General features: G+C 44.7%; 1 protein-coding gene across 5 annotated transcripts in view; it reads left to right on the top strand.

Annotated features, from left to right (window-relative positions):
• FAM149B1 (family with sequence similarity 149 member B1) overlaps positions 1-22267 on the top strand; it is a 145526-nt gene that overhangs the window by 102739 nt on the left and 20520 nt on the right. For 4 of the 5 annotated variants that reach the window (XR_010243970.1, XR_010243969.1, XM_063961474.1 and 1 more), the window contains exons 9-13: positions 8937-9070; positions 10904-10957; positions 11266-11378; positions 15346-15561; positions 21186-21306. Coding sequence is in view for 3 of the 5 variants with exons in the window: in XM_063961474.1 (XP_063817544.1) it covers positions 8937-9070; positions 10904-10957; positions 11266-11378; positions 15346-15561; positions 21186-21306 (638 nt within the window). In the remaining 2 variants the exon portion in view is untranslated. The remainder of the gene's footprint in view (positions 1-8936; positions 9071-10903; positions 10958-11265; positions 11379-15345; positions 15562-21185; positions 21307-22267) is intronic. The other variant, XM_063961475.1, reaches the window with a different exon arrangement.

Genomic DNA, 22267 nt, shown 5'->3' with positions numbered 1-22267 from the left:
TGATTCTGCAGAGTTAAATGACCTATTTAAGTTGGCCTGGAAAAATACACACACAAAAATCCAAGGGGTAAATTTACTAAAATGGGAGTTGTATTTAAGATGGGATGTTGCCCATAGCAACCAATCAGATTCCAGGTATTATCTTCTAGAAGGTGCTAGATAAATGAGAAATAGAATCTGATTGGTTGCTATGGACAACATCCCATCTTAAATAGAACTCCCATCTTAGTAAATAAACCTCCAAGTGTCAAAAAAGGTTTTGCACTCTTTGCAATTTGCTCCTGAAGGTAGGAAATGCTGGGAAGAACCCCCGGGGGGGTGACGTAGCAGTCTCTCGACTGTCCAAAAAGGCGGTAGTGCCTGCCCCGGGCTCCTTTACCATGAAGGATCCTGGGGACAGAAAGATAGAGTCTACACTCAAATATATTTAAATGGCAGCTGGTATATCGCAGAGGCCGGTCATAGGTTGCTGGATGACCCATGCCATTCATACGTGGGCTACTCAGATTCAGGAGGGCCTCTCCGGGGCTATGCTTCTGTTCACTATGGTGGTGACTCCTCAAGCACATTCAGGACACTACACGCCATGGCATATTTGGGCTTTGTGGTTGCGTCAGTGGGTAGCGGACGCAGAATCAAAGTGCAGTATGCAATCCCTCCCCTTTTCGGGGTAATGGCTCTTTGGGGTTGAGTTGGATACGAGGATTTCCAAAGTCACTGCTGGGAAATCCACTTTTCTCCCCTCTGGGGCCCCGCCAGCTAGGCGTTCCTACCCGGGCCGTCTGTTCAGTCCTTTCGGTCTAACAAATTTCGTTCGAGGGCCAGAGGTGCCTCCAATGCAAATAGAGGCGCCAGAGGTAAGTCAAAAAAGACCTGCAACCACCAGTTCTCAGGAACAGCGCACAGGTCTGCTTCCACTAAGTCCTCAGCATGACTGTGCCCACCCACCCCGAGGGGATCTTGAGGTGGAAGCTCGACTCCATCACTTCAGCGGCATCTGGGAAAGCTCCTGCCAGGATACCTAGGTAAGGGACCTCATTTCTCAGGGCTGCAAGCTGGAGTTCGACGGTGCTCCTCCCCAACAATTTTTCAAATCCAGCTTACTAGCTTTGGAGGATACACAAGTTACGTTGCAACAGGCCATCCGAAAGTTGGTCCAGTCCCACTTCATTGTTCCAGTACCGATCCCACGACGAGGCAGGGGTTATTACTCCAACCTGTTTGTGGTACTAAAGCCGGACGGCTCGGTACGGCCCATTTTGAATCTAAGGTCCTTGAATCCTTACCTAAAGGTTTTCAAGTTCAAAATGGAATCCCTGAGGGCAGAGATTGCGGGTCTGGAAGAACAGGAATTCCTGGTTTCCCTGGATATCAAGGACGCCTACCCCTCATATTTCAATTTGGCCACCTCATCAGGCTTATCTGAGGTTTGCCCCACTGGACGATATCTACTAGTTGCAGGCACTACCCTTTGCACTGTCCACAGCTCCGAAGGTATTCACCAAGGTGATGGCGGAGATGATGTTCCAACTCCGGATCCAGGGGGTCAATGTTGTCCCTTACCTGGACGATCTTCTGATAAAAGTAAGATCCAGGGAGCTGTTATTGCTCCGTATCGACCACACTATCCAACTTCTGTCACGCCATGGGTGGATTCTCAATCTACAGAAGTCCCACCTAGAGCCGACTCAGCGGCTCCTGTTCTTGGGGATGTTACTGGATACGGTGGCCCAGAAGGTGTTCCTCCCGGAGGACAAGGCGAGAACACTTCAGGAGATGGTCTGCATGGTGCTCCGACCTGCTCGTGTATCCATCCATCTTTGCATCATATTGTTGGGGAAGATGGTCGCCTCCTACAATGCGATCCAATATGGGAGGTTCCATGCCAGAACATTTCAATTGGATCTCCTGAGTAAGTGGTCCGGATCAAATCTACAGATGCACCGGATGATTCGGCTGTCACCTCAGGCCAGGTTTTCCCTCCTGTGGTGGCTGCAGTCCTCTAATCTCCTGGAAGGCCGGAGTTTCGGGCTTCAGGATTGGACCCTACTCATGACAGGTGTGAGTGTGCGAGGATGGGATGCTGTCACCTAGGGGGCACAGTTCCAGGGCAGGTGGTCAGCCCACGAAGCCCTCCTTCCGATCAACATTCTGGAACTTCGGGCGATCTACAATGCTCTGCTTCAGGCCTCTCCTCTGCTCACGAAACACGCGATCCAGGTTCAGTCAGACAATGCCACTGCAGTGGCGTACATCAATAGGCAAGGAGGGACAAAAAGCAGAACCTGCATGCGAGAGGTGTCAAAGATACTCTTCTGGACAGAAAGAAATGCAAGAGCAATGTCGACAATCTTCATTCTGGGTGTAGACAACTGGGAAGCGGACTTCCTCAGTCGTCACGACCTCCACCCGTGAGAGTGGGGACTCCACCATCAGGTGTTCCAGCGGATCATCCACCGGTGGGGCTGCCCGCAGATGGACATGATGGCTTTTCATCTCAACAAGAAGCTTCACTGGTATTGCTTTCAAACCAGGGAACCAGGGTCCCTCAGGCGAGGGCAGTGGACGCACTGACGTCGCTTTGGCCTTACCAGTTGGTCTACCTGTTTCCTCCGATTCCGTTGCTACCAAGGCTGCTCAAGCGAATCAGAAATCAAGGAGTCCAGGCAATGCTGATTGCCCCAGACTGGCTTCGGAGGGCATGGTACACGGATCTTCTGGCCATGTCCGTCAAAGACCCTTGGCCTCTACCACTAAGAAGCGATCTTCTTCAACAAGGCCCATTCGTCTACCCGGACTTAAGGCGACTTTGTTTGACGGCATGGAGGTTAAGTGGAACATCCTAGCTCACAAGGGCCTTTCCAAAAAGGTTATTGCTACCATGGTTCAGGCCAGGAAACCTGTGACATCAAAACACTATCATCAAGGAACGCACGCTCTGATGACGGTAGAAGATAAGTACCTCACGTGGAAGACAGTGATGTTACTGGCCCTGGCTTCTGCTAGACGTGTCTCAGAATTGGGGGCCTTATCGTGTAAAAGTCAATACTTGGTCTTTTACGAGGAAAGAGCGGAGTTCAGGACTAGGCAGCTGTTCCTGCCGAAGGTTGTCTCTGCGTTTCACCTGAATCAACCTATTGTGGTTCCGTCCAGTTCTGACACTTCTGCTCCTCCGGAGGCATTGGATGCTGTGCGTGCCTTGAAGATCTATGTCAAGCGAACGGCTCGGATCAGAAAGACGGATTCCTTGTTCATGCTCTACGATGCGCAGAAAAAGGGTTGTCCTGCTTTGAAGCAGTCCATTGCTCGTTGGCTTAGGCTTACTATCCAACAGACCTATGTATTGGCAGCCTTACCTGTTCCTAAGTCTCTGAAAGCCCACTGTACAAAATCTGTGGGATCTTCCTGGGCGGCTGCCCGATGAGTCTCGGCTTTGCAGCTATGTCGAGCTGCTACCTGGTCGGGGAAGAACACCTTTGTGAAGTTCTACAAGTTTGTTACCCTGGCCAAAGAGGATATCCAGTTTGGGCAGGCGGTGCTGCAGCAGTCTCTGCACATTCCCGCCCGTTCTGGAAGCTTTGGGACGTCCCCATCGTACTAAGTCTCCCCAATATCCCTTATGGATGCTAGAGAAAATAGGATTTTAATTACCTACCAGTAAATCCATTTCTCGTAGTCCATAAGGGATATTGGGGAGACTCATATATGTCCTTTCTCCTTCGGGCACTGTTTTACCTATAACTGCCTGTGGGAGGGGGCATAGAGGGGAGGAGCCAGCACACCCAGTGAAGTCATTTAAAGTGCACCGGCTCCTTTGGACCCCGTCTATACCCTCATCATACTAAGTCTCCCTAATATCCCTTATGGACTACGAGAAAAGGATTTACCGGTAGGTAAATAAAATCCTATTATTTATATGAGAGGGTGGTGCTGTTAATAAGGTAACAAGACCTCTCATTGCATAACTTTATTCAGCTCAAACCTATATACATATAGTCAATAGTATGATATCGGTACAGATTATTTTTCCACATAGTCCCCATATTTGTCTAAGCATTTGTTCCAATGGTACACCAAGGCATCTATTACTGCATAGACAAATTCATTGTCAAGGGACTGAAGCTAGGACGTGACGGCTGGTGCGGCTTAATAGGAGGCGCGGCTTCACATAATGGGCATAGCCTCATGGAGCACCACTGACATCTCTAAAGAGAGTGTGTCTTTGAGGGGAAAGGCCTCTGTTTCCTCTCTCCAGGAGTGTGTTGGCTGCCCTATCGGAGACTATTCCAGCACTACTTGCTCCTTATCGGTGACGGGAGCCGAGTGCTGCAGGTTAATGTCACACTGCAGCACTCTGCTCCTCTCGCTGCGGAGTCAGCATTTTGGTGTCACCCCCTGGAAGGGTGACACCCGGGAGCAGCGCTGCATTAATACACCCCCATATAACACTAAAAAGCATCCATCCCTCCACAGATACCTGTGATTACAGGAGGTTGTGGTCTCTTCATATTCCCCGTTTCACCTCATGGAGATGGCTGGGAAGGAACCAGATATGCACATGAGCAGAGGAGCAGAAATGAGTGGAGCCTCAGGAGGGGAGGGAGAATGGACAGAAAAACAACAGTACATTGGTGGTTGGTTCCAGGGGGAGGGAGCAGCCAGCATACAGAGGGAAAGGGGTGGGCATGAAGTACTGCTACTGCTGGCTGCTCTGCACTTATCAGTTGCTGTCTGACTGAGACATAAGACATGTCACAGTCTGACAAGTACGAGAATGGCGACCACAGCTTATAGAATCCATAGCCGCCAGTCTTAAGTAAAATAAGAAAGTCTCTTTCGGAGACATCATTATTACTGTGCTAGCAGCTTTAGTGCTGCCCCCCAGTTGGCCCTGTAAGTTAATCAAGTACTGGTAGATATTATTTATAGATCAAGTTTTCCGTCGGTTTTGTATTTTGTATCCAAGAGATGAATGAGAGGGTAAATTATACCCACTGTAATGTGCAAGTGCTATTTATTACAGAACTTCATGGAACCTTTGATATCAATGACCAATAGCAAATTCTGTTTTGTTTTTTATTATTGCATTGGCATAGTCCCACATTCTTTGCCAGCTCATGAGGACAGCGGAGCCTCATCCAGCCATATGAAATACTTTCACACACCCAACCAAATATATATAAATATATAGTGCGCTTACATTTTGAAGGTGTATCCAGGATACACATTATGCAATTCTACAGTTAATTTATACCTATTAAGTTCCCAATGTGTAATATATACAGTAAGTACACACACTCACACTTATATGATGTATGTGTTTAAAACGAAAAAATGGGAAGGGACAAGTGCCTGAGTATATCGTTTTTAGGTATATCTAAAGTGATAAGCACCATATATTCAAAAAAAGAAAAACTGTTCATGTTGATTTATTAGCCCTTCACAGAATAATATGTATGATTGGAAGTCAGAAATGCAGTATATCCTTGTCATTCCCAAAAGAGTGGCATAGAATAATGTGATACTGCATAAAAGTGGGTTCAATCAAGATATGTTTAAATTGTAATCACAATGTGACAAACTGCGGACAAGAGTAATTTGAAAGTTTTGCTTATGTGATTTTTACTTGGGGTCCTTATCAAACCTATTCAGTACGGATGGTGTAATGGTTAGCATTACTGTCTCACAGCACTGTGGTCAAGTGTTTGATTCCTACCATGGCCCTAACTGTGTGGAGTTTGTATATTCTCCCCGTGCTTGCATGGGTTTCCTCTGAGCACTCCGGTTTCCTCCCACACTCCAAAAATATACCAGTAAGTTTATTGGCTCTCAACAAAATTAACCCTAGCGTGAATGTGTGTGTGTGTGTGTGTGTGTGTGTGTGTGTGTGTGTGTGTGTGTGTATACATGTGGTAGGGAATATAGATTGTAAGCTCCACTGGGGCAGGAACTGATGTGAATGGCCAAATTTTCTCTGTAAAGCGCTGCGGAATATGTGTGCACTATATAAATAACTGGTAATAATATATATTCAGAGGTGATGTCATCTACATCTTATCACAGGTAAAAACAAAACAAATCCTCATAGTATATTTAAACGCACACTTTTATTTATAAAAGGCACACGGAATACATACACCAAGAAGGATGTCAGAGAGCTTATATGGTGTGTTGAATATTTTCTTCCAGAAGACTGCACCTGTTCTTAATCTTATAGGACTCCTCCACCATTTAAACGTTCTATCCAGAATAGTTGGTTTGCTATAGATGCCAGAGGTCTTAGAGATGAGCTAGTTCCTCACTCCCCAAACCCACAGCCTGCTCCCCATCAGTTGCATAGCAGCCAACCACTTCCCTAATTGGTCTACCATCTTTCCATAACCGAGAGCATAGATGCGCAACGATAGTTACCATTCAATGATTTATTGCTGTTCATGTAAACCACCAATGGGACCATCGATGATAGTCTCTTTGATGGCCATCCCTATAATGAGTGTGTTTCCCGTCATCTGCACATCTGTCGCTAGACTAAAGGTGGGTACACACTGGAAGATATATCTGCCGATCAATTGATCGGCAGATATATCTATGGATGGATCGGGCAGTGTGTTGAGCGTACACACTGCCTGATCCGTCGGGGACTGACGTCATGAACTGGCACGCCCGCCCAGTTCAGCTGTCAATCACCGCCGGTCGCCGCAGCATGTGTACGGGTGGTTGGCCGACCGCCTGTACACACACAGCGACGCGCCAATATATCGGTAGATATATTGGCCGTCGGCTGTGCTGCGGGACCGACGCGATACGTCTGTGAACAACGGAGATCACAGACGTATCGGCCGTACACACTGGCCAACGGACCCGCAATATATATAGTGTGTACTGGCCTTAAGGGTGCGTATACAATCTGGCCGATATCTGCAGTTTCAGAACGATATAATCTACTGTGTACAGACGATATATCACACTATACGCACTTCCGCGGGTCGTCTGTGGCGGCGCCTGCGTGCCGGGGTCCCGTCGCAAGTGATGTTGCATCGTGCGGATATCGTTGTTTGTGTACATAGCTTTAGAGTATTGCCTATTATCTATTTAATAGAATTGTAATTCTTTGCAAAACCTTCGACAACACCATGCATGTGTTTCCATGAAGCATCACAGTGTCTTACATAATAACAGCATTATGTACAGAGTTCCATGTTAATGCTTGCTATATCCATGTTAAACATTATGCACAAACCAGTACAGTTAGCCTATACAGGATAAAGTCAAAAACCTCAGTCGGGATACCAACAGTCAGAAGACCAACAACGCAATCCCGATGGACAGAGTCCCGACAGATCCCATTGGTAAGCACTGGAGTTAGGCACTAGGGGGGGGGGCTAGGCTTAGGCTGTGGGAGGGGGCAGTTATGGTTAGGCTGCGGGAAGAATGGATTAGTCTTAGAAGTAGGGTTCAAATACTTACCAGTATCTTTCGGGTTTCCTCTGTCTGTCCTCTGACTGTTGAGATCTTGACTCCCGGGATTTCGTACCTAACCCACCAATGCTATACTGTAGTCTGGAAGCATCATTGATCCTTTTGCTCTCTCATTATACAGTCTGTATTTGACAGTAAACATAAGAAAAATATAGAACACTTGTGAAATAAATGCCAGATTTTAATTGTTTTATAAAACCTGCTAAAATATAGTTAATTTGTAATTGGTATTAGCGTTTTAATTAGGACATTACCTTTTCTTGATTTTTCATATATAACAATGCATAGCAGCTCCGCATATAGAAAAAATGCTATATAGAGCTAGTACAGCCAGTGAAACTATAAACTCTACTACTTACTTTTTGCGGACAGTGATATACAGTACACTGCTCAAGATAAAGATGAGGTGATGGAAGACCATAAATGCACTTTCTAGCCAGGATTGCCATACATTAAAGGAATTCCCTATATCATTCCACAACTCGTAGTAGACGAGGACTGTATGCTTCCAGTCTATGAATTGCAGTTCAGTGGGGGGAATTCAAATGTTTGAAAAGTCAGGTGGGTGTCTGTTTTTTCCTATCTAATAGGGAAAACCAGACACCCAACCGACTTTTCAAACATTTGAATTCCCCCCAAAATGTTACTTCTTTGGAAGTAAACTGGATTAATTTCTAGTCTCTCCAGGCTGTTAGCTGAAGTGTGACATGGCAGCCAGCAGATTGGTATGAGTAGGACACATGTCTGCTTCAGCTAGATTGTCTTGGGTTGATTACAGTAAAAATGATACAGAATATAGAGTAATCAGTTGATAGACTATCAGACCTTTTACCTTTTATTTATAGGGCCATTAATAGCCTTCCATATTAAAGAAATAGCCTGAGAAACCCAGTGTTTATACTCCCACTAGTTACCAGGCTATCAAAATACTGGAACAACATAACAGTAATGTCCGCTCTGACAGCATGCGCGCACGGACGGAGCAACTCTCTAATTGCTCCGTCAAAGCCATCTAGTGGCCGCCGGCTCGCAAGAGACTTTAATTACCTTCATAGAGGTGAGGAGCAGTGTTAGTCTTTTATTATATAGGATTAAAAAAACAGTTAACTAAAAACAAAAACACATTTAATAACGTACAGAAGTAAATGCATGCATTGTATAATAGTTGTGTTGCGTACTGGTTGTATTTTGTCATGGTTCCTTTAATGCCTATTATTACATGATTAGGTAGATGCAGGGTATTGGGACCAAATAATTAGAAGTGTAACATGGAAATCTGCTCCGTTACATTACATATATACGCTTTATTGACTATTGCAGTATAATAAATGAGCCATTATAATACAATGTCTCTGTGTAGGGAAAGGCTTTATTTATTAGGGATATGTCCTCTGTAAACATATAACAGGATATATATATATATATATGTATAATAGACAATATATTTTCTTTTTCAGATGATAACCGGCATGATATAGCCATTAAAACCACTAGATTGGAGTCTCTCAATCCATATGCACCACTCCAGCGCCTTCCATTGGGTCTACCTCCTGTTCTACATTCCAAAATTCCTGTCCTCTCGCCTAACCTGGTAAATAATGACCTTTTGGGTTCCCTTCAAGTAACTAAATTGTTCTGAGCATTCATCTTAATTTTAATACTCCTTTAGGACTAATTTCTTGTTTATTATTTGTTACATATTTCATTATTTATAAGTTCTTGGTGACTCTGTAGTTTTCCAGTTACTGCTCAGTTGCAATGTTAAGATCTATGCCAAGATCCTAGCTAACAGATTTAATTCTGTACTTCCCTTTCTGGACCACTATGACCCTGTAGGTTTCATCCCAGGTAGCCAGGCACGGGACAATAAACTGAGAACTATTGACCTTATTCACATTCTGTGCATCAAGAAAAGTCCTTCCATTCTTTTACCTCTAGGCACACAGAAGGCCTTCCGACAGGTTATTCATGTCTCAGACTCTAATGCACTTTGGTCTTGCCATTGACCAAAGTGGTCTGACCCTCATTGAGGGTCAGTGGTTCTCCTTATGATGACCTCACTGTCAGCAATTGCGCTGCAGGGCTGTCCTCTGGTTGTAGCCCTTGGGATAGAGCCCCCAACTGTTTCCATTCCCAACCTGTTTAAACTTTGGACCACTGTATTGGCGTGTCTTGCTATAAAATTAATATTGGGAAAATCAGAAACCAAGCTCTTAATCTAGTAGTTTTATGTTCTACTTACAATAACAGATGAGACTAGTAACTACTTCTCTCACTATAGTGTGTCCAGTTCAGAGTTACACTTTACCTAAGCAGTTATTAAAGAATCTTAATGCCCTTAAACCTTATGGGGCAGATGTATTAAGCCTGTAGAAGAGATAAAGCAGTGATAAGTGGAAAGTGATAACGCACCAGCCAATCGGGTTTTACGGGTTTGAAAAATGACAGTTAGGAGTTGATTTAGTGGTGCGTTATCACCTTCCACTTATCACTGCTTTATCACTTCTCCAGGCTTAATACATCTGCCCCTAAATGCCTTATAGAAACAGTGACTAATAACATTTACAGTTTAAATACAATAAAGAGTGATAACTATAAGAAATGTATAGAAATGACTTGCAGTGTCAATGCATTTAGAAAACCTATTTATATAATGGTCCTGATTCTGGTTTGGGAATAAAGTAAAAAAGAGTAAGTAACTGTGCACCCTGGGTTATCCATGTTGCACTGTAGGTGGCACAGATTTAAATTGTGCAGAGAGATTTAGATTTCAGAGGGGCGTATCCTAACCGATATGTAAATTAGTGTAAAAATTAAGCTGTCCAGCATTTGGGGCTACATGGAAAATCAGCCAGTATTTACCCTGCATGCAAAAAATGTATGTATTGGCACACCTTGCATTGCACATGGTTTGTCCAGGTGCACGGTTACCTGCTTTTTCTAACTTTATTCCCAGCGCAGAATCGGGCCCAGAGTGTAGTTAAGCTTTTAATGTTTTAACCAATTACACTGCCACCATTGTAGCCTTCAGAGATGCTAAGGACAAGTCCTACTTGTCCTGTCTGTTTTTTAGACTGTTTAATAACGTTTCATAAAGATTCCCATTAAATGCAGGGGCACAATCTATGCTGTTAAACTGCTGGGACAGTTAATAGTTTAGTTTATTTTCCAATAGGACAAACCGTTGGTTTTTAATATATAATAATCTTACATACAGATCTTCTGTAGGTTAATGGTTGAATGATTGTTATTAGTATGGCCTCAGAGGTCTACATCTTTTTTGCAACAAAAAAGACCCTCGTGACAACAATCTGGTACTGTTTCTTCTTATTTTTCTTCCTTCCCCTATAATTTTTTTTTAACTCTAATCTCTTCTGTTCTTTTCCTACTTACTGTCTTTACTTTGGGTTCTTAAATCTGCTAGTGCTTAAAATGCAACCACCTCCTCAAGAATAAAAAGAGAGGAAAACTCATTCACGTACGTATAAGTGAAAAAATTATGTAGTCTCGTTAATTGGAGACTGTTCCCATATGATAGACTGACCAATGTGCAATTTTTCTTCCATATATTTTTCATAAAGGACGTACACACACACTTCAAAGTAACCTGTACAGTATATATCACTTCAACATATTCCTTATATACTATCTAATTTTTTCCTACACTGATATTTTCTAATATTCACCCTACAGTTTGTTTCCACCTGCTGAAATAGAAAACTCCTTGGTTTCTTGGAAGAGTATTCATTTTTTTATTTCTTATTTTTCACATCAATGGTTTCGCAGGCAAATCGTTCCCAAGGGGGAAACATTGTGACGCAGCGGAATCTGAATGACTTGATGATGATTCATGGAATACCCTTACAACAGAGGAATCTACATCTGATGGAGAAAGTGCTGTGAGTGTGAATTGCTAGGTTTGGCTTTCTTCTACAACAGAATATTTTAACCTTTTCTATTCCAAGACTCAGATTACATATATGGTCTTGCAAACCATGGCTCTGTTTTTAAAATAGAACTTCTATTTAATTGCATTGCTTTTTATATTCAAGAACACTATTGCTTCTGCATATGCAAGAAAGGGAAATTTCATGGCATGAGTACCAACTCATAGTTCAACAATCCAAGTCCTAATGTCACTTAAAGCTACATTACCAGCTTTAGTAAATGTAACTAGGAGGTTACCACCTAGTTTCATTTACCCATTCAGGAAAGGAATAAAGAAAGATAATTTCAGTTGTGTTAGGTAGATATGTGTTCTCAAGTTATTTTAACCTTTAAGCATAAGACAGCCAGTATACTCTTTGACACTCATTTTCAAGGAGGACGGCTACCTCTTTAGCCTTACCATAGTTTGTGTTAAGAATTTAAGCCCCTTTAAAGACATGGTTAGTAAGTTTAGGAGCAGAAGGCCCTTTGAATAGAAAGACTGATTTTGTTTATGGCTTTATGTTAATACTGCTGACTGATTCTTAAGGCTATTTAGCTCTTTTACAGTATAAGAAATAGTTAAGACTCAACAAAGAGATTCAAAAAGTGATTATGGGGTATATTCAATAAGAGTCTGGTCCATTCCGACATGCAGTTGTCGGAATGGACCCGACAACCCATATTCAATGGACGGCAAAATCCGACTGTCGGATTTGGCCGTACCGGGGGTCCTGTGCTGCCGCGGGTGCGCTGACAGCAGCGGAGGGGGGAGTTGGGAGGCTGCGTGCGGTGGTGGGAGCTGCCACGGCGGGCGGTGGAGGTGATGTCTGTGGCGGCGGGGGGAGCTTGGCAGCAGCATGCGGCGGAGGGGAGCTGCCACGACGGCCGGCGGGAGGTGATGTCTGCGGGGGAGGTGTTGCAGGAAGAGCGGTGCCTGGCCAGGGGATGGCTGTCAAGGTACCTCTCATCCCCGTAACCCGCCGCACTGATCCCCGTCTCCTCACCTCAATCCGACTTGTTTTCAAGTCGGATTGAGTTTGTCGGAAACGGGGCTAAAACCCAGCTTCCGACAATGCACGCTAATCGGCGGCTGAAGTAGCTGATCAGCGTGCATTCCGACAAGTTGGGTTTCCCGACTTGTCGGAAAAAACGGGGCCGTAATGAATAGGTCGGAACCCCTTCCGACCTAAAACTGTCGGAGGCTGCCATCTTTCCAACAAGACGACAGCTTCCGAATGTTATTAAATATACCCCTATAGGTCTTAAAATAGTTGTTCCAGGTTACTAGAAGTTGATTCTGCTTCCTATGGGGAGGGTTGAAAAGATAACAAATGTATTTTGAGGTTTGTAAAGGAAGCATATTGGGAGGGTTGGAAATACCAGAAACATGTTGTAAGGTTTAGAAAAGTGTGTTAGTAGGGTTGGAAAGACAAGAAGCGTGTGTGAAAGCTTGGAATGATCAGGGACAATATGTAATAGCCTGCAAGGTGCAGGCTCTTCGGGAATTTGTGTGAGTCTGCCTTTATTTTTAAAGTGGCAATCATTCACAAGGCAAAAGCGACCTGGTTTTGCCTTGAAAATGATTGTCGCTTTAAAAATACAGGCAGACTCACAGAACCTTGCAGGCTATTACATATGGCCAGGAAGTGTGTAGGGAGGATTGGAAAGATCAGAAGCGTATGGGGAGGGTTGGAAAGTCAAAAATCATGTAGGGAGATTTGGAAAGATAATAATGCTTGAGACTGGATGAAGTGAGAAGAGAAGGCATAAAGGTGAAACTGGTCAGTTGCTTCTTTGTAACGGAGTTCTAGTAAGGCTCCAGTGAGGAACATAACTACCATTGCATTAGATGTCACTTGAGGTCTCACACCTGTTTATTGTTTAGTGATGAGCATAAAGCCAGTGTACTGAGAGACGGAGCTCCTAGCTACCTTTACAAGTATACTGCAATGTTTTATATAGGGATAGTTGTATTTCAAAGGGATAGATCAGGGTAAAATTGTTTATATTTGGGAGGCATTCTGGTGAGGCATGTTATTGGATGAGCAATAGTTACTGTTGCTAGTGATTGCCATTATCAAAATGACCAATTGGGTCATTAGCAGGAGAATGGTGGTGTAGCAGAGTTGCACTTGATAGATATCTTGAATCATAAAATGGGAACCTAATGATGTTTGGAAATAAAATAACATGGAAATATAAAATTCTCAATATTTATATCTCCCATCACATAGGATAAAATATCCACTAGGCTGGGGTACTTGAGATAGTTGTTTCTCGATGGTAATACACTGTTGCACATATATCAGAGGAAAGTATACCAGTCGTATAATGGAATAATATCTAGCTAGAGAGCTATTGTAACCTTATACACAAGTATACTTGTTGCCATCAGTTCATTATTGACAGATCTGAAATGTTGGCTGTGTCCAATCAGCCTATAAGTGTGATCCCCTGACTCGTAAAAGTAAATCTGCAGGGCTTTACAGTAGGAAGGATCCACCGTTTTTTCCGGCTGTATTGGACAGGGATGATGGCCCCAGAGGTCGACCTTTTGACCTGTCGACCTAGAGCATGTCGACCTTCTGACCCTGTCGACCTAGTGACTGTAGACCTATAGTGGTCGATCTAAACATTGTCGACCTAGACACTGTCGATCTTCAGACCGGATCCCAGTGTATGTATATACATAGTGACTATCAATGTAATGTACACAACCCATTGGGAGAACATGTAATCTACACATATATCCCAGGTTGGAATCAAACTCATGACTCCAGTGCTGCAAGATAACCATGCTAACCACTGTGCTACATCGATGGCAGCTTCATGGGGTATCATCTTGTGTCCTGCAGCAAAATGAATCTGACAATTACAATGCTATGCTAGGGACACTGGGCCTAATTCAGACCTGATCGCAGCAGCAAATTTGTTAGCTAACGGGCAAAACCATGTGCACTGCAGGGGGGCAGATATAACATGTGCAGATAGAGTTAGAATTGAGTGGGGTGTGTTCAAACTGAAATCGAAATTGCAGTGTAAAAATTAAGCAGCCAGTATTTACCCTGCACAGAAACAAAATAACCCACCCAAATCTAACTCTCTCTGCAAATGTTATATCTGCCCCCTCTGCAGTGCACATGGTTTTGCCCGTTCGCTAACAAATTTGCTGCTGCGATCAGGTCTGAGTCATACTTGCCTACCTGACCCTCTCCATGAGGGAGAAAATGCTCTGTTCCTGGACTTTCCTGGTAATGTATGATTGCCATCACCTGTGGTGAGCTAGTTAATTGATAAGAAAGGTGTTTCACCACAGGTGATGGCAATCATACATTACCAGGAAAGTCCAGAAACAGAGCATTTTCTCCCTCATGGAGAGGGTCAGGTAGGCAAGTATGGTCTGAGTCAGGCCCACTGTCCATATAGCTGCTCTCAGTAGAACACATGGGGGGTAATTCCAAGTTGATCGCAGCAGGAATTCTGTTAGCAATTGGGCAAAACCATGTGCACTGCAGGGGAGGCAGATATAACATGTGCAGAGAGAGTTAGATTTGGGTGTGGTGTGTTCAATCTGCAATCTAATTTGCAGTGTAAAAATAAAGCAGCCAGTATTTACCCTGCACAGAAATAAAATAACCCACCCAAATCTAACTCTCTCTGCAAATGTTATATCTGCCACACCTGCAGTGCACATGGTTTTGCCCAACTGCTAAAAAATTTCCTGCTGCGATCAATTTGGAATTACCCCCATGGAAGGGTGTGGGGGGGAGGGGGGCGGGAGCAGATACTGCACCGAGGCACTCCCTGATGCTAGGTACACTATTGCATGTAAACATTTGTGTTGAGAAGAGTGGTGCAGATGGTAATGTCACTGCATGCTAGGTATCTTCCATGCTGGATATAAAATTTTATTATTTTCTTTTAACTGTCCTAAAGAGATTCTGGTGACAAGTCACCCATGAGGCCCACGTCTGCCCTACTCTCTGGGAAACCATGGCCAGGCCGATCACTGGAGCACAGTTCCTCCTCATTGTCTCATAATGTTCCTTCTGCGAGACGACGTAACCCCCCACGTACGCTGCACCCTATCAATAACAATCCCTCTCGCTCTGGGACACCAAAGATGGAAGAAGTCATCAGGGGAACACGACTGTACGTATGAATCGTACTACTTTTATTCTGATTTTGTGATTTGGTTACTGATGAGTTTTTAGTAGGAATTACCAGTGTTTGGCTCATCAGTTTGAAATTCAATTAAATGTCTTTATCAAGAAACTAACCCACTCTCTCCAGTGTAACAGAAGGACTTGTGTATGCTTTTATCTAATGATAGCCCTTTTAATATTGCTCTGTTAATGAGATTTCTCATACGTCCTAGAGGATGCTGGGGACTCCGTAAGGACCATGGGGAATAGACGGGATCCGGAGGAGACATGGGCACACTATAAGACTTTGAATGGGTATGAACTGGCTCCTCCCTCTATGCCCCTCCTCCAGACTCCAGTTAGATTCTGTGCCCAGGACTGACTGGACACACACTAGGGGAGCTCTACTGAGTTTCTCTAAAAGACTTTATGTTTGTGTTTTTATTTTCAGAGAGACCTGCTGGCCACAGGCTCTCTGCTTCGTGGGACTGAGGGGAGAGAAGTCAGACCTACTTCTGTGAGTTAAAGGCTCTGCTTCTTAGGCTACTGGACACCATTAGCTCCAGAGGGTTCGATCACTTGGTGCGTCTAGCTGCTTGTTCCCGGAGCTGCGCCGTCACCCCCTCACAGAAGCCAGAAGAAAGAAGCCGGGTGAGTATGAGAAGAATAGAAGACTTCAGTGACGGCAGAAGACTTCCGAGTCTCAGAGGTACCGCGCAGCGGTCGCGCTGCGCGCCATTGCTACCGCACACCAACGGCTCTACAAGGGTGCAGGGCGCAGGCGGGGTGCCCTGGGCAGCAATATATACCTCAAGTGAGTCTGGCTAAACATGTATACCGTGCATAAGCACTGTATACGGACCCCTGCCAGCATAAAAAGCTAGATTAATAGCGGGGCTGAAGCGCACCGAGAAGGGGCGGGGCTTAGCCCTCACAACAGGATTCAGTGCCATTTTCTCCATGTCCCCGCCAAAGCATGTGTATAGTGCAAACGAGGGGGGGCACAGTGTTTTAGTGCTATATAGAGGGAAATATAGCACTATTTTAGATAATGGGCATGTAATCATGGTGTTGTGCATATATGTCTGTGTGTTCCCTGTCAGATATACCCACTATAGCTTTTTAGTCCACGTGTCGACATGCGGGAGTGCTCTGTCACAAACAGCTATGGGGATCCCTGTCGGCATCGCCGACGCCTGTTGGTACTTGATTCAGTAGATGCAGTGTCAGCAGGTCGGTAGTTTTTATGCTTTTCAAAAGTAAACACTGTATGGGAGACACAGTAGTATGTGGGTGACCCTGTCAGCACCAACTGTTATTACTGGGTGTAAATTAACATGCTGTAACTGCCTTATGCCGGTATATATATTTATATGTATATGTATGGTACGGTTCCATGGGCCTGTAGCTCGAGCACAGACATGGTAGTATGTGTGGGGGAGTGTTATTAAAATTATATATATATATACTTCCCTCGGACCCCTCGGGGTCGCAAGAATGTTATTTTGCCTGGTTACTACTTCCTGCTGTCGACGAATACTAGGTTTTCTGTCGACCATAAGGTTTCCTGCTAGATCCACAACTGGGGTATTCAGTACATGGTCATACACATTCAGAACACATTAATGTCACTAGGGACCCGACGGTTCCGGACAATCCGATTATGTGTGTGTGTGTGTGTGTGTGTGTGTGTGTGTGTGTGTGTATATATATATATATATATATAATCTCTATAGTAATCAGCAGCACTCCATACTATGTAGTACAAGTCTATTAGGCCGGTGCCCTCCGTATGGCATCCCCAACAAGGATGTCTCCAAACATAGCCCACAGTCGGCGGCACTCACGGCTCCCTCAGCGGGGAATAAGACGAGACCAAGTCACGTAGGAAGTCAACGTTTCAATGTTATAAATAAAAAATTTTCATCAGGACAATGTCCTGATGAAAATGTTTTATTTATAACATTGAAACGTTGACTTCCTACGTGACTTGGTCTCGTCTTATTCCCCGCTGAGGGAGCCGTGAGTGCCGCCGACTGTGGGCTATATATATATATATATATATATATATAGGATATGGTGTATATGTGTATTACATTATGTATATTCATATTACGATTTCTAATTAATGCTGAAGTAAAAGTATTCCTTCTCATGTGCTGGTCGCTCTGTTGATAAAGCTCTAGGTCGGCCGTGACGAGTTGGTCTCAGATCCTCACAAGGAGTCCGAATGTTTATTCTTTTCCCGCCGCGGATAGAATACTGTGAAAGTCAACTCCTGGTCGACACGGGGCCCTGTCACAAAGGATTGTACACAGGAAGCTAAGTGATATTTTATTTATATGCTTTGGAGTTGTTTGTATTACATGCACATGGGGGAGAGTTTGTATTCGGAATGGCATCCGATAGAATTACCCTAAAGAGAGTAGGGGATGTTTCCTATGTTGATTCTTCTCTATAACATTGCGGCAAGCTGCCGTGCGACGGCAGGAGTTGTAGCCGGGGTAATGCTGAGCTGACTCCCGAGAGATACTGGAGTGTTTCCCTGGGACGGTGTACCGCTGTTTGGGGAGGCCTCAGTTCAGTCAATCTCGGTGGATACCACTGGTAAATCTAACTTCGTGAGTTAGATTCCCTCACAACGGTTGGTGACGCATTTTGTTGTGGGATGCAGTAATTTTAACCGGTTCGATACCGTTCTTTTTTCCCTTTCGGTGCAGATAGTGGAAGGTGAAAGGGTAAGAGTTCTGCAGCCTTGTTAGGTTCGCAGAAGCGGATGTCGTTTTCAGATTTGCAGTCACAATCCATCAATATGTTCCGTTGATGAAGAAGATGGGTGCGGCCTAAGAGGCCTTTTAGGTGAGCAGGTCAAAGTGGTTTTCACGGGACCAGTTGGAAATGTGGTCCGGGTCTCACCTGCACATACGCCGGAATATAATCCTAATGGCAGGATATCGCTCCTGTGGTGTCTGCTCAGTTCTCACCTCCTAGAGGGACGAAGGTTCGGAATCCAGGATGAGATCCTGGTGTCCATGCATGCAGATCTCCGAGACTGGGGATCAGTCCTTGCAAGGGAAGTGTTTCCAGAGGAAAAGGTCAAGCTGGGAAGCTTGTCTGCAATAAGCTTTCTTGAATTAAGAGCTATTTTCAATGAACATATGCTTCATGATCTGCCCGTGTTAAGTCTGTCGGACGATTTGACAGCAGTGGTGTAAGTAAGCCGCTAGGGCGGAACAAGGAGCAAAGCCGCAATGGCAGAAGCCAAAAAAGTTTTCCGCTGGGTGGAAAAACTGGTAAACGCTATATTAGCAGTCTTCGTTCCGGATGTGAACGACGGAGAAATAGATTCCTCTGCAGACGCGATCTCCATCCGGGAGAAATACAGTCGTCATCGAGAAGTTTTTACTGAAGTGACAAGTCTTTGAGGAGTGCCTCAATTGGACATGTTGGCGCCTCGCCTCAACGAGAGATCTCAGGGATATTGTTCCAGGTCTAGGGACACTCAAGCTATAGCAGTGGACGTCCTCGGGACACCTTGGGTGTTTTCAGTCGGACTATGTGTCCCCTCCGTTTTCACTCTTCTGAAGGTGATAAACGTAAGAAGAACAAAGGTTCAGGCAATCCTCATTGTTCTGGTCTAACCAAGGAGGGCTTGGTATCCAGTTCTTCAAGATTTACTCATAGAAGATCCCTGGCCTCTTCCTCTACGTGAGGAACTGTTACAGTAAGATCCGGGCGTGTATCAAGACTTACCGCGGCTGCGTTTGACGGCGTGGCGGTTGAACGCAATGTCCTAGCCAGAAAGGGTATTCCCAGTGAACTCATTTCCACACTTCTTCAGGCTAGAAAAGAAGTAACGACAAAGCCTTACCACCGTGTATGGAGAAAATATGTGTCTTGGTGTGAATCCAAGAAGGCTACTACGGAAGACTTTCTGCTGGGTCTTTCTTCTCCATTCTTTTCAAGCAGGTGTGGGTGCAGGCCTAAAGTTAGGCTCCATTTAAGTGCGGTTTTGGCCTTATAAATTTTCTTTCAAGAAAGAATTGGCAACCTTTCCGGAAGTTCGGACCTTCGTGAAAGGAGTACTGCACATCCAACCTCCATTTGTGCCATCATTGGCACCGTGAGACCTTGACATGGTGTTGCGTTTTCTTGTGTCACACTGATTGGAACCTTTATGAAAGGTTGTGTTAAAATTTCTCTCTTGGAGAGTGGTCATGCTTTTGGCTTTGGCGTCCGCAAGGCGGATGTTGGAAGTAGCGGCTTGGGTCTCACAAGAGCCCCTGTTTGATCTTCCAGGTGGATACTGCGGAATTGAGAACTCGGATAATAGTTCTGCCAAAAGTGGTTTCGGTGTTTCGCAGAAACCAGCCTATTTGATGCCTGTGGTTACTTAAGCATTGGCTGATTCAAAGTCTCTCGAAGTAGTCAGGGCTTTGAATATTTATGTCGCCAATTTGGCTCAGATTGGGAAAACAGAGGCTCTGTTTGTCCGGTATGCTCCCAGCGTGATTGGGGCGCCTGCGTCTCTGCAGTCTGTTACACGCTAGATCTGTGATATGATTCGGTGTGCTCGTTCTATGGCTGGATTGCCGTTACCGAAGTCGGTGGAGACCCATTCTACTAGAAAGATGGGCTCTTCTTGGGCGGATGCCTGAGGAGTCTCGGCAGTTCAACTTTGCCGAGCGGCTACTTGGTCTGGTTCAAACACTTTTGCTAAGCTCTACAAGTTTGATACCCTGGCTGATGGGGACCTCATGTTTGCTCACATTTGGTGCTGCAGAGTCGTCCGCACTCTCCCGCCCGGTCTGGAGCTTTGGTATAAACCCCATGGTTCTTACGGAGTCCCCAGCATCCTCTAGGACGTATGAGAAAATAGGATTTTAATACCTACCGGTAAATCCTTTTCTCTTAGTCCGTAGAGGATGCTGGGCGCCCATCCCAGTGCGTACTGTGTCTGCAGTTATTGGTTATGGTTATACTCTTGTGGTGTTTCTTTTCTGTCAGGCTGTTGCTGACGTTCATGCCATGGCATGCGGTGTCTTATTATTGGTTGTGTTGAAACACAAGTTGCGTTACATATTCTCTCAGCATGTGGCTGTGTATTGTTCATGCCGTTGGCTGGTATTCTATTGAATGCCACGTTCTGCAGTATGTTCGAGGTGTGAGCTGGTATGACACTCACCGTGTTTAAACAATAAATTCTTTCCTCGAAATGTCCGTCTCCCTGGGCACAGTTCTCTAACTGGAGTCTGGAGGAGGGGCATAGAGGGAGGAGCCAGTTCACACCCATTCAAAGTCTTATAGTGTGCCCATGTCTCCTGCGGATCCCGTCTATACCCATGGTCCTTACGGAGTCCCCAGCATCCTCTACGGACTAAGAGAAAAGGATTTACCGGTAGGTATTAAAATCCTATTATTGGCCCCCTATAGCGACCAATTTAGTGAATTTACCAAAATAGTAGCTTTAAAATACAATCTTGCCAGAGGCATTTTATTTTAGGTAGGAGATTTTGTTTTGCCAGCAATATTAATGAACAACTATCATTTATAATTTGATTGGGTGAGTGCATCCATTTGTAGTGTTGTCACTGTTAGTAAGACCAGCTTTTTCTGTTTTGGTGCGGACAGACAGACTGCAAATGACCAGCTATCCTGCTCCCCTGTTCCATTCAACCGCAACAATCTCCTCCCACCTATTGGTACCTCAGACACAGAATACCACTACTTGCCTGGCTCACAGAGACAAACGGTAAATAATGAAGCGCTCCGTTCACTTTTTATTGTTTGGCTAAAGCTGCTGGAAATGGCTCTGTATCTCTTAGGGAAAACCCATCTCTAATAATGCCATTTGTGCAGTTGACAAGATATTAATGTTTGAAATGTAAAACACCAGGTTTTAATAATTACGTCCCCCATTGCTAGGGAGGCTTACACTGATTAGGTCGACAAGAGATAGGTCGACAGTCATTAGGTCGACCACTAAAGTAAAAAAAAACTCATGTCGACCTAGTACATGTCGACCTAATGACTGTCGACCTAGTACATGTCGACCTAATGACCCATACCCGCTAGGGATATAGAAGAGAAAGGTAAAGACATTTAAGGGGGAATTCAAATGTTTGAAAAGTCAGTTGGGTGTCTGTTATTTCCTGTCTACTAGATAGGAAAAAACAGATGCCCAACTGCCTTTCAAACATTTGAATTTATCATTGATCACATATTCAATGTGGTCTGGAGGGGATCTTATCACCCAGGATTGCATTGCAATATGCGATCAGATTGTGCTGATGTATCATGCAGCACAGGCAGGGACAGGGACTATGAAAGGAGGTGCTGGGAGGGCTGCCGGGTGGCCACTTCTGGGGAAGGTTCCGGAGGAACCCACCGCCGGCTACAGTTGTGATGTGTAGCCCATAGGCTACAATGGTACAGTAGCTGTGTGGACCAATTTGCATTCCTGATATTGGTAAATCGGGCAGCATCACATCTCCCATAGAAACCTATGGGGGAAACGTCTGCTGCGGGAATGGAGGGTACCTGCTATGGTTCCACCTTCTTACATTTGGGTGTTACCTAAAACTTGCAGCTGAAGTAGCCGCAAATATGGAATGAAACAAGCACGTTAAGCTTGGTACTCGTTATTTATATGGGTTCTGCTGTAAGCCACCAGCACCATGTAGGGTGTTGGTGGGATCTTGGTATTGGCCCCA

Source organism: Pseudophryne corroboree, chromosome 3 (assembly GCF_028390025.1).
Source record: "Pseudophryne corroboree isolate aPseCor3 chromosome 3, aPseCor3.hap2, whole genome shotgun sequence".
Taxonomy (NCBI): Eukaryota; Metazoa; Chordata; class Amphibia; order Anura; family Myobatrachidae; genus Pseudophryne; species Pseudophryne corroboree.
This window is presented reverse-complemented; position numbering and strand designations above follow the sequence as displayed.